At 29.6% G+C, this 12675-nt stretch overlaps 1 protein-coding gene across 3 annotated transcripts in view; it reads left to right on the forward strand.

The window, feature by feature from the left end:
- Positions 1-12675, forward strand: part of LOC107455157 (ceramide synthase 1) — a gene marked incomplete at its 5' end in the record, with an annotated part of 94994 nt that continues 82319 nt past the window's right edge. For all 3 annotated transcript variants that reach the window (XR_011636738.1, XM_016072627.3, XM_016072626.3), the window contains 1 exon segment: positions 1-430. Coding sequence is in view for 2 of the 3 variants with exons in the window: in XM_016072627.3 (XP_015928113.2) it covers positions 194-430 (237 nt within the window).

Here is a 12675-nt window from a genome sequence, read left to right on the forward strand (position 1 = left end):
CAAAGTTGTAGTATTTTTTAATTTCACAGTCTGGCAACCCTGTTTTGGTGCCGAGTTGTACCGGCCCTTTTTTTGGGAATGTAGATGGCGGATGAGTCACTTTTCTGTAAAAACATGCGATATAATAGTGTTTTGATTAATATCCAGTGTTTTGTATCTTTCCTTTTTATGATAAACTTTGACGTGAACTGTCATGGCTGCTACTAGTTCAGACTGGGAGAATTTTCCATCCTACTTTGAATTAATTAAAGGCATACGAGAGTTTATATATAATACATATCGTGAAACCTTTATAGACCAAAGAGAACCTCAACCAATAGAACTCACATGGCGTTATTATAATTTTACAACTTGTGACATTTTATTTGTCTTATTTTTAGCAGTAGTATGGACAGTTTTGCGGCATATAGCTACAAAAAATGTTTTCAAGGTAAAGATTGCCAGTTTAAATTAAAAGGCCATTTTTTATTTACTCTTTCGATTATCTCATTTAATTTATTTTGTTTTGACTGTTTCAGATTTATGACTTCGTTGAAATCGTAATTTTTTCAATTGCGTTCTTGTCAATATTTTATTGTTATAAAATTGATTAATCACTTTTTGACATTTATTAGGATTGCAAAACTAATTTGCGATGGGAGCTGCTGTATGAAATAATTTGGCTTTCAGAGACTGTAATAAAACTTTTTTATGGTTAATTTATCTAGTTGCTCCATAGAAAACTGCAGTAAGATAATGTGTTGTGCTTATAAAATAGGATCCCTCATAAATATCTGATGACACTCATAATATATCTGAAGAGAAATTATACTTTGATTCCCTGCTATGTATAAATAATTTTAATGTTCATTCGTTATGAACCTATACTTTTAATTTATAAACCTATTTCTATTTATCCTCAATTTTAATTTTTTAGATAATTCCTTGAACTACATTTGCTTTAAACATGTGTTTTTGGTTGAAAGAAATCGTTATAAACCTATACTTTTAATTTATAAACCTATTTCTATTTATCCTCAATTTAAATTTTTTAGATAATTCCTTGAACTACATTTGCTTTAAACATATGTTTTTGGTTGAAAGAAATTTATTGCTGTATCGTGATTTGCCATGCCAAACTACAATTGCCAAGTCGCCAAATTGATTTTTGACAGGAAGTTTTTTTTAAAAAAAACTGTCTTTTCTGAGTTTTTTTTTTTTTTTACTTTCTTGCAAGCTGTTACCCCTAAGTTATCAAGATATTGTGATAATTCTGCCACTGATCGTGATATAGAAATCTTCTTAAATGAAATACAAAACATTAAATTCAATATGTCAAAAAAAAAAAAAAATGCAAACTTTCATATAGGATAATCCTGAATTGCAGAATTTTAGTAATTTTGATTTTTTTAAAAATTGTTATACACCTAGCTAAGTACATTAAGTACCTAATATCACAGCACCTATAATTAACTAAATAGTAGTAGGGGAGAGGGGGGTACATTTCATCATGGGACACCTTTCAACAACTAGAATTTCTGCCTTCTAATATTGCTTAATGATTTGCCAATATGCCAGACAATAAGCTTTAACTATGCATAACTGTTGACATTTAGTTTTAAGCACTTTCTTTTTACCACTGTTGTGTTACTCTGTGGAGCATGTTTTAACATTCCGAAAGTAAAAAGACAGTTTTGATTATAAAATTGTTTATCTACCAGTAATTTTTTAATAAGGTAAATGATATTTATTCATCTGCTAGTTTATTTAATTCTGCTTCTAACTGTATTATTTATTAGTAAAAAGTCTTTTTCTAAAGTGGTTGATAATACTTTAACCAAAATGTCTGTACCAGGGGCAGATTTCAACAGAGCTTAGGGGGCACAATAGTGTTGAAAGGTGCCCCAGGTTTATTATTTTTTTGTTAAGTAATCTTGCAGAAGTCATTAATCTGCAAAAAGCCCATTAATTATGGTTGCTGCATTTAAAATACTCAACTTTTTCTGCAAGGCATTATTCTAAATTTTTTGAAAAACATGTGAATGTGTTCAAGGAAGCATGTTTGTAAAAAAAATTTCAATTATATGAAATTTTTTTTAAAAGCTTAAAATCAAGATTCAGTTTCTTGCATTGTTGTTGAAAATAGAATTTATTTACAAAGAATTCATTAAAAGCGTCAATAAAATAATTATTTTATAATTTTATAAAAATATTCAAGAAAATTTTATTTAGAATGAAAATAATTAAATTCTAAGAAAATTGAAAAGCTTACCGTGTAACATTATATTTAATAAAATTCTCAATCCTGTTATCTTACCTTCTTACAGTTTATAAAAATGTTGGGAACATATAAAAAAAAGAACACTGAACTAGAAGTTAGTGAAGAAAACATTGCAAAAGCAATGGAAGCTGTCAGAAATGGTGCATGTTTAAGAGGACGCCATACCCAGATAAAAAACCCGAATTGGCAAAATCATTTGTAAGTCTCACACTTTGGGGACGTCGCTTTGAGGGAGGAGTGAATTGGCACAGTGATATTTGATAGAGGGTCAGTTAAACTATCCCATCCCTCCCTAAGCAAAGCTGAACATTGTAAGCATTAGTTTCGAAAAGTGATTCTGGGTTCCCTGTCTTTTGTTTTTAAACCTATTCGTAGTTTCATTGTGAAATATCCAGAATAAACATTCTAACTATTTATTTGCATTAACTAAAAATGTAAGTAATTAATAGGTGTTTGCAAGATAATGGGGATTAATTTATATCTTACAATTAATTCGTTTCAAATTAGAACACCAAGAAGAATATAAATTTTTATTTATGTGTGTAGAATTAATATAATTAATAATCGGCGCTGGAACTGCTAAGTATATTGAGCTGTAAATATATGAAAAAATATAATTATAAAAATTCTGAGAAAAATATAATTTCTAAAAACGTAGGCAATTTATCAAGTCATAATACAGAATTAATAAAATGATTAAAACTTATACTAATATAATTAAAAGTCATAAATATAAAAAATAATAATTAATTATAAAAAATGATAAAAGAAAAATCAAACTCGTTTTAGGTTGCATCAAAGAAAATTTTTGTTTTCGCGTATCGTTTTCAATCTTACATTCGCCGTCCGAGAAGTTCTAATTTTCTTTAACCCGGCAGAAGGCGCGCTCACAATATTACGCGAGCAAGCGTGGTGGGTCCAATGGGCCCTTTCTTACTTTTTAACTGTTTTAGGACAATGAATTGATAGCATTTGTTCTTAAATAATAAAATTAAATAGATAAACATGGAGACAATATGTTTCTAAGGTTTGTATGAGAAATTTATATTTTAATAAAAAAAAAAAACTTACATTTTAAGCACATACATCACACATTGTAATTGAATGTTCATTGCATACATTCTTCTGGCATTTGCCACAACGTGTTATGGTTTTCCTGTCTTTTGAGGAGGAACAAATGTAGCACCTTTTTTTGGTATTGTACTTTTGTTTCTTTTGTGACGGCTCTACGTCTTCCGCAGAAAAATGTTGCAGTTTTTCTTTCAGCTTTTTGGGTATGGATGGTTGAACCCTCCGTTCTTGAATATGCTCTTTTATAAGAGCCATGGCAATTTCTTTCAAGAAGGCTCTTCTATTTTTATATGCAGTGGGCGGATTTTTCGTTGACAGCAATAAGACTCTTGCATTTATTGTTGCTGTGTTCAAAATTGAAAAAAATACAACCGTAGACCATCTCTTGCTTATTCTTGCAGTAGAATATGATGCGGACATTTCATCGACGACATGTACTGCGCCTTTTGTGATATTATGAAAAGTAATAATTTCTGACTTTTTTGCGTCACCATTGGAAATATCTATTGTTCCATCATTGTGCATTGTTGATAACAGGTTAACACACTTATTCTTCTTAGGAACATATGACACTAATGCAGTGTTTTCATCGTAGAGAAAAAATGGGTGAGAATTTCTCACCCTTTCTCAAAAACAGGGTGAGATTTTAAAAAGTTAAGTGAAATTTCTAAAAATTAAAAAACAAAAACATAAAGAGACATGAAAAAAATCATTTCTTTAATTATAATACATTTTTAATATCTTCTAATTTTTAAAGCATTGAATATTTTTGCTGCATCATCATATGGAAAATGTTCTATATCTACTTTTTCATCAGCTATTCTCATTAGGTAACTCAAATGCGTACTTGTTTCGTTTTGATCGCTTCTACCCACATTTGTTTCATTTTCATTAGTCCGTTTCGGAGTAGAAGATATTGCCTTTACAAGGTATTTGTCCATCTTGCATTAATGCGCAAAAAATTTGAACGTCTTACATGAAGAAACCTTACCTACAGTAAACACGTGGTTGCAGAGAAATGCGTTCTGAAAGAGGTTCGGAGGAATGGTGTTCTGTAGTTCTTAAAGATTCTGAACAATACTGGTAGCAGGGAGGCTAGATAATGGGGCAGATGTTGAAAATAATGAAAGATCCAGGAAGAAAAGTAAAACGGATTTTATTCTAATTGGCGCAATGAGAATTTTTTTTCAAAATGCGAGAAATTCGCGAATTTTGAAATTGGTTTATAGAATGCGCGAATTTCTCGCGGTAATCATTTTTTAAGGCGAGAAAAGAAAAAAATATGCGAGATTCTCGCGTTCTCGCGCTGTAGTGAAAACACTGCACTAATGTCATATTTTTCTGGAATCCAAATAATGAGGAATGTACTACTTTTTGTTTTCCAGTAACAAATTCGATCGGTAACTCCTGTTTATTTTTTTTTTACAGTTCCACCCATGGTGATTTTTTTCTTCAATAAATCCTGTGCCAAACTAAAACTTGTATACCAGTTATCTGTTGTTACATTTCGCCCAGAATTATTGAGTTTTTGTGTCAATCTCTTAACGATATCGTTGGGAGAATTACTGACTTCATCTGGACCTTTTGGCTGAGTCCCGGCAGATATTTCCAAGTTCCAAGTATAGAATGTTCTGGAATCTACCAGGGCGTATATTTTAATCCCGTATTTTGCCGGTTTGTTTGGGATGTATTGCCTAAAAGAACATCTTCCTCTAAATGGTTCAAGTTTTTCGTCTATCGTTACATATTCTCCGACATAATAGAATTTTTGACAGTTTGCAATAAATGTTTTAAAGCAATCTCTCATAGGTGCAAGTTTATCAAGTTTTCTTCTTTCCTGTCTATCTCTTACATCATCAAACCTCAAGCATCTTAATAGAAATAGAAATCGTTTGTACGACATAGTGCTGTGAAATATATCAAGTCCAATTCCATCTGTTGCCCAAAGATTAAGGACATTTACATGGGAAGATTTATGCACTCCACAAAAATACAATAGTCCAATAAGTGCTCTAATTTCATTCAGAGTCATTTTTCTTGCATCCCGCTCTTTGAAAATTGTCAGCAATCGTATCCATGTAAATATTCGTAAAATCCACTACTTTGTTTAGCATCTCTTCATTTATCAAAAGTTTCCACGATTCAATAGGAGACAATAGATTTTTGGTTTCTCCGACATTTCCTGGCAATCTAGTTATTATGTTGACAGCCGGGGTTCGCACATTTTGTTGATATGGCATTTTTTTTCCACTTCGTAATTTTGTCTTTTCCTACGAAATATTCGTTCTCTCCGGTGCCTGTACTATCATCGGACTCTAATTCTTCCTCCAAAGACGATTGATGCTCACTAAAATTATCATTTTGCTCGTTTTCACTTATAATTTCTTCATCTTCATTTATTGATTCTTCATCAGTTGAAACTTCCGCCAATAATGTTTGCAATCGCTTCATTTCCTCATCGTAACACAAATAGCGAGATATTATTTTTTATAATACTCACTCCACATAAACGATCTCACTGAAATATCTTCCTAAAACTAGTCACACGAACAGGCGCGCCGGGTCTGTCAGACCCTATTATCGAAAAATAACAACAATAGTGAATAGTGGAATGAAGAAATTTCATTCGGCGGAAAGAAGTTGACCTTGAAGGCAGCTACTGCGGACTTGGTCCATTTTGAAGAAAAGGGGGTATTTCTACGGTTTGAGTTTGGGGCGACGGGGTCTCTTGGACCCGGCGCGCGTGCTGGCTGGTTAAATAAGGATAATAATTTCTCGATAAATTTTATAATTTATTTGGATTGCTTTGTAATTTTGCTGAAGTTTATGCTTTGTATTTGTCTGAGAATTTTTCTCCTTTCATTTTTAATAGTTTAAGACACATAACAGTTGGGCTGAAAAGTTCGTAGGCTGACACAAAGATGGGGCTACTATTATTAAAAACATATGATTTTTAGTTAGTTCTAACCTTCGAAAGACGCATGTATAAATTTGACAGCTGTCGGACTGACAGTTTGTGAGATATAGTATTTTTAGTGAAGCAACTTTTGTTACTTAATTAAGCAATACCGTAATATTAATAATTTTAGAAAATTAATAATTTTAGAATTTAACTTTTATTTAAGAAAAAAAAACAGAAAAGAGAGAGAGAGAAGGAAATATGAATTGCCTGTTCACATAATTTTAGCCACGGATTTGCACACATTAAAAATTATATAAATTAACTAAGAAGTTTTTTAACAAATCTATTAACAATAACATACAGTTTTTAAAAACATTAGAATTTCAAGTAGTTAGTTTATTTATATTAAAATAAAAATAATTTCTTTTATCGTATAGACCAGGGATTTCCAACTTACATGAGGTCTGGCATTGGCGTCGTCAGATAAAATTTATTGGGGGGGGGGAGACCATACTTAAGACTGTTATTTTCAAGTTTCTTGAGAAAAATATTTCCATTACCCTTGCCCTTATTATGTATATATATTTATATATATATATCTTAATGTGTGACAACAACATGATATCAAACAAAAGAAAATTATATTTTTATATTTCACAATCAAATCAATATCTTTTACTAACATTCAATATATAATTATGAAAATTGAAACATCTTGATTCTATGATGTAGAGTGTTCATTAGTCTACGTCCTCATATATAATTTTAGAATCATCTTCACGAATTAAGTTTAAAAAAATATACAAATTAGAAATCACAAACTACCATTTAAGAGCGATAAGAAAGTAGTAAGAATCACTATTAAGATAAACGGAACTAAAACTTTAAAACCAGTTTGATTGCCGAATTTAGTTTGAAGTGTCTCAAATATGTGTCTTTCAATTCCACTATGTTTTTTTCGGCAACTAAGCATGCATTTTTAATCTCACCTTCTCAATTGATGATTGATCATGTTTTGGTTTTCTTTTTCTCCCCTTAAGTGTTAATTTGTGATCCTTTTTTTTAATACTTAATTTATGACAAGAATTCCAGAAATTTATCCAAAGAGTACTAGTCTTTACGAAACATCCTGAAAACAATTCTATGAAAAAATACTATTAAGTGCGCAGAAAATTACTTATCAATTGTAGTATGTCTAATGGAATGCAGCATAAAGTGCCGCCTGAGTGGAAATTTTCAGACTAGTGAAAGCATTGAAGAAAATCGAAAAATACAATTTAAATCCCTTTTATTTAATTCTTGAAGCTTATTATTAAGAAATAATGTTGCATACAGTGGAATACGCAGAATTTTTTCAAGGGGGGTGTTCATAATTTTCTGAAGCTACTAAAAGAAATTCGAGTATGTAATAAAGCACTATTATTTCCCTAATTTAGACAGCTAGACAGTTTTGACTTTTTATTTAGACAACTTTGTTTAGTTAAATTTTGATTTGATTTTTTAAGTTTAAGAACATAATGTAATATCTTCTCGCATGTAATATCTTCTGAAAAAAGTCCAATGTCATAGGGATGGGAAGTAACACTTTGAGGGCCACTTTCACATCCATCAGATTTTGTTATGCTAGAAACGTATTCTTCAACGGAAGTATCAGATTTCTGTGCAACAGAAAAACTTACATTGTACTCCATTCCCCCTTTTATATAATTTTTCACCACATCTCCAAAATTCTCGAATTGTCTCTAAGACGACAGAACGTCTAAGATTCCAGAATCATCGCGTAAGGACCTTGCGAATGACAGTCAGTCTCGAAAACTATCGCGACTGGCAGAGCAGAAAGGAGTTGCATATAACATTTGTAATCACCTAATTTTCAGAAAAAATTTTTGTGCTCAAAATTAGTATTTTAGCCTGAGTAAAAACTTTATATTTAAGCAACTATGGCCACTAGTAATATTTAGGCTACTACGAAGATCGTAAAAACAACACTTCTATTTGCAAATTTGCCAGCCATATTTGCTATGTATTTTTTTTTATTTTTTTGAAGTTTTGGTGCTCTTTGTGAAAATTGCCAAAGATAAAGAGATTAACTGATCATGAAAAGAACAGATAGAAGCTTTTTCTTCAATAAATATTAGTGCTATTGCGATGATAAAGAGAGTTCAAGAGCAAAAAGTTAAAGGGAGTTCGAGCCTTGTTCAAGCCAGAGTCTTGAGAGCTAGGCTTGTTAGTCTAAAGTAGCTAAATATTTTCTAATTAAAAATACTATTTATTTCAATTAGCATACTAAAAAAAAGCAAAAAAAAAACAGATCAGTTAGTCAAATTTTTGCTATATAGGCAGAAACCGCAAAATAGTGCATGATAACAAAATTTTGACAAATGAATATTTTATTTTTTGATAATTACTATTTTTACTTTCCATTTTTTGATTAAATGATTATTTCTTCTTTTTCTAATAAATTTTTTATAAAATAGCATTATTTAAAAACAAAATTTCATCAATTTTATTTTTTAACTTTTGAACCTTTCATATTTTTGTATTCTATGTTTGATTACTATATAATGTATGAAATACTGCAGTCCCGCAGTGGACTGATCATTAAGACACGGTTCCCAGCAGATCACTGAAGTCAAGCATCACTGGCTGCGGTCAGTGTGCGGGTGGGTGACCACTTGGATCAGTCTGCGTACGGACCGAGGGTGTGCGGTATTGGTTCTCGTTAAACTGTGCTACCGTAAAGTGCTCGACTTCGCGCGCAAGTCGTCGGGCTACCGAAGCAGGGGTGCCCTCCCCTCCGCAGAGGATCAAAATTGTGATGGCATGTCTTCAGATCATCCTCCGGGATGTTTCCCAGACCGTCACCAATAGCCCATTGTGCAGCTCTAGTGCAGCAACAACAAATGCTGCAAATTTATTCTATGATTATAAAATGAATTGTATCATAGAAACGACTAAAACTAAACAAATTGATATTAATTAATAATTAGGTATGCCCTCCCAATTGTTTTGACGGTGGATGAAAAATAAACATTTGAAGAAAAGATATAGTAAAAAACACCTCATAAGTAAGTATATGAATTTAACAGCCTACTCAATGGGCCCGTTAAACCACAATTAAAAGTAATGAAATATTTTTTCAAATGAAATTATAAATATTTTTAAAAAATTTTAATACATGAGGATTAATTTAAACACTTCATAGTATTTAGGAAAATGATTACGGTTCTTAACTCCTCCACTATGCATTTTTTTAAAATAGAAGAATAACACTGGGGACCAAATTTTTTGCTGCATTTATAAGAGTGCTTGATCTTACCGAATTCGGATAAGGGGATTTCAAATCTGAGATTAGTAATGTTAGAAAAGTTAGATTTTTTTCCCGAACCAATATTTTTGGTATAGTTTTATTTATTCATTTATTTAAAAAATTTTTTTTGTCGGGATGTACAAGTTAATGAAGAACGAATAGAGGTTTATATATACATATTTTATGAAAAAATCCAATTCATTGTAGGTGTGTGGACATGGAAAATGTGCAGTAAAGGATGAAATAGTTTCAAAATTGTTCTTAAGTTCTCTAAAACACACTTATGGCAATGTAATAATATCAAACAATGCTTTTTCGACTAGGTATTGCTTTAAAGATTCTGTTAAATTAAAATACTTGAAATTTTGTTTATATTTTTAACTAATTAAAAGATTTTGCCCCTGAGAAACTGTTGATTGATACATTATTTATAACAATACTATATATTAAATAATTAAAAATATGTAAAAATTAAAGCATATAAAGTATTAAAAATATATGAAGTAATCATGTATCACGTATCATTTTTATGTATCACGTATGTCCCCTTTTTCAAAAGTCTCAATTGAAAAATAAGCATAATTTCTTTAAATAATCCATTGAAGTAAAAGTAAAGTTACTTAAATCCAATATGTACAGCTTCTTAAAAATATAGTTTTATTTTGAAAAGAACATTTTGTCTATTAAAGTTTTTGATGAGAATGACATGAAATTTATTAATGCGTAATATTATGTCATGTAATCAACGTGATAAAACAATCACGAATGAGATAAATTTTTTGGGACATATTTTAACATTTTAAATTGTAGTTGAATTTTTAAAGAAATATAACAAAAAGGTCATAAAACGCTTCGCTAAAGAAAAAAATAATTTTTTTTTCTTCTTTACTATGAATTTGAATTGATCTGAATTTCTGAGATGAAAGATACAACATTAAAAATAATACTAGAAAAACTATCTTTAATATTGGTTACAGTAGAGATTATCATGATTAAAATAAAAATATGTATAAAACCCTAAATTGCAAAAGAAAAAAAGTTAGAAATTCAAGAATATTAAGGCAGTTTTAAGTTTAGCTATTTTCTCATCTTGTTCCGGTTCAACTTATATAGTTTTAAAAATCGAAATTGTTGTGTTCAAAAAGGATAATAAAATTATTCAGTTGAGTGACAGAACTAGTATTCATATTTTGAAGAAATGATAAATTATAATAATTCTGATGGGAATAATTTTTATGCACATTTAACACATGCATTATTTAATGTATTTACCTTTTCATTATTTCCAAGCAAAGGAACAGACAAGATGAGATATTTTTGTTTTCATGGATCGCATGATCCATTTTGGTAACCATAAAAACTTCATATAAATGTACACGAAGAAATAAAAAAGACAACACAGAACTCCTATTTTCCTTCCTCTGCCGGTAGTATTTATAGTTTCAGTATTAAAATCTTAAAAATTAATACTTTTAATTCAGAAAAAAATATTTGTTGAAAATACCAAATTATGAAAATGTTAATTAGCACAAAATAATTACTTTAAAAATCCCATATTATTTTGATAAAAACAAAATAAATAAAATTACATGAGGTAAGCATTAAACACTCATACAATAAATTAAGTTTAACAAATTATTCCATTCATAAAAATAAATATTTTTATTAGTTTTGTATTACTGACCGTAATAAAATCATATGAATTTTTTTATGAAACTTTTGAATTTAAAGTAATTCTTCATTGTTTTAATTAATTAAAATGCAAGTTAATGTTAATTATTTATATCAGGGCATAAATAATCAATATTTATATAAAAAAAATTTAAATTATATGTAAATTTCTTTATAATTATAAATAAACATAAACGTGACATTAAATTTCTGAATGAAAACAAAGTTATAGAAAGGTCATAAAAATTCTAAGTTTTGATTTATAATTTTAAAAATTTAAAAGTTACATTGATTTTATAAATATAAAATAAGAAGAAACTCCGTGCATTCAAAATAAATTCGTGCACAATGAACAGTAAAACCATGAACTAATGTACTATAGAAATAAATTTAATATGCAAACTATAAAACAATTCTTGCAGTATATAAACATACAATTATAAATGTATTAAGTGATTTAGTATAAACATTTGCTTACCTCCCCAGAATTTATTTAATGACTTCTTGTAATCAAACGATAAACTTTATTACAAAAACTTTATATAAACTTTATTTAAAAAAATAACAACTAATAATTTAAGTTAAAACAATAAATGAAAGAAATATAAAAGTAAACAGAATTATTTATATTTATCAAAATTTTAAACTGGAAGTGCCTAGTTTAAATAATGATGGAATAACACATGAGCGCTTATACGTAATAAAAGATTTAGAATGATTGTATATCACAGAAATTTTCTTCACAAAACCACCACCAAAAAAATAAAAATAAAAAAATAAATAAATAGAAGATGTCTACAAGAATCTCCCCCTATTGAAATCCCTAAAAGAAATCCCCTCTAGAAATTCTAGACAATTGCCAGTTTGAGACAATTTATGAATAAGTAGAGGTCTGTTGATATTTGACATTTTAAAAAAGAGGACAAAAGAGCCCAGGGCCGTAAATACAATAAAGATAATTTTAAAATGCTAAGACCATTTTCCCATAACGTAAACTAAGGCGGCTATTTTTGGGGTATCTAATGACTACATGTGTGATGTTGAGGGAGAATCATCCTTATCAGTTAACACTGTGAAGAAAAAGAATGGTGGGAAGAGTGTTTTATTGCTTATTGAAAGAAAGGGTGGCAGTAACATTTCTTGTAGTTCTCTAAACACCTCTTTTATTTTTTTATACAGTGCATATTTTTGTGTATATTTTACTTTTTACTAATTTTCTTTTAATCTATACATAATAATAAACGCGGCTGTGTGTGTGTCTGTAATCACAATATATCACCCCAGAAGCCTCGCCCAGGCACGAAACTCGGCACATAATTGTGTTTTGACATAATGAAGAAGTATTTTTTTTCTTTTTCAAAAATTTGGATTAGTTATTTAGTTATCAGTCATTTTGTAAGTCTATGCTTTTCGTCTGCTTTTTCGTCTTCAAAGAGCCATATTCAAAAAACTATTAAAAAA

This window comes from Parasteatoda tepidariorum, chromosome 5, assembly GCF_043381705.1.
Source record: "Parasteatoda tepidariorum isolate YZ-2023 chromosome 5, CAS_Ptep_4.0, whole genome shotgun sequence".
NCBI lineage: Eukaryota > Metazoa > Arthropoda > Arachnida > Araneae > Theridiidae > Parasteatoda > Parasteatoda tepidariorum.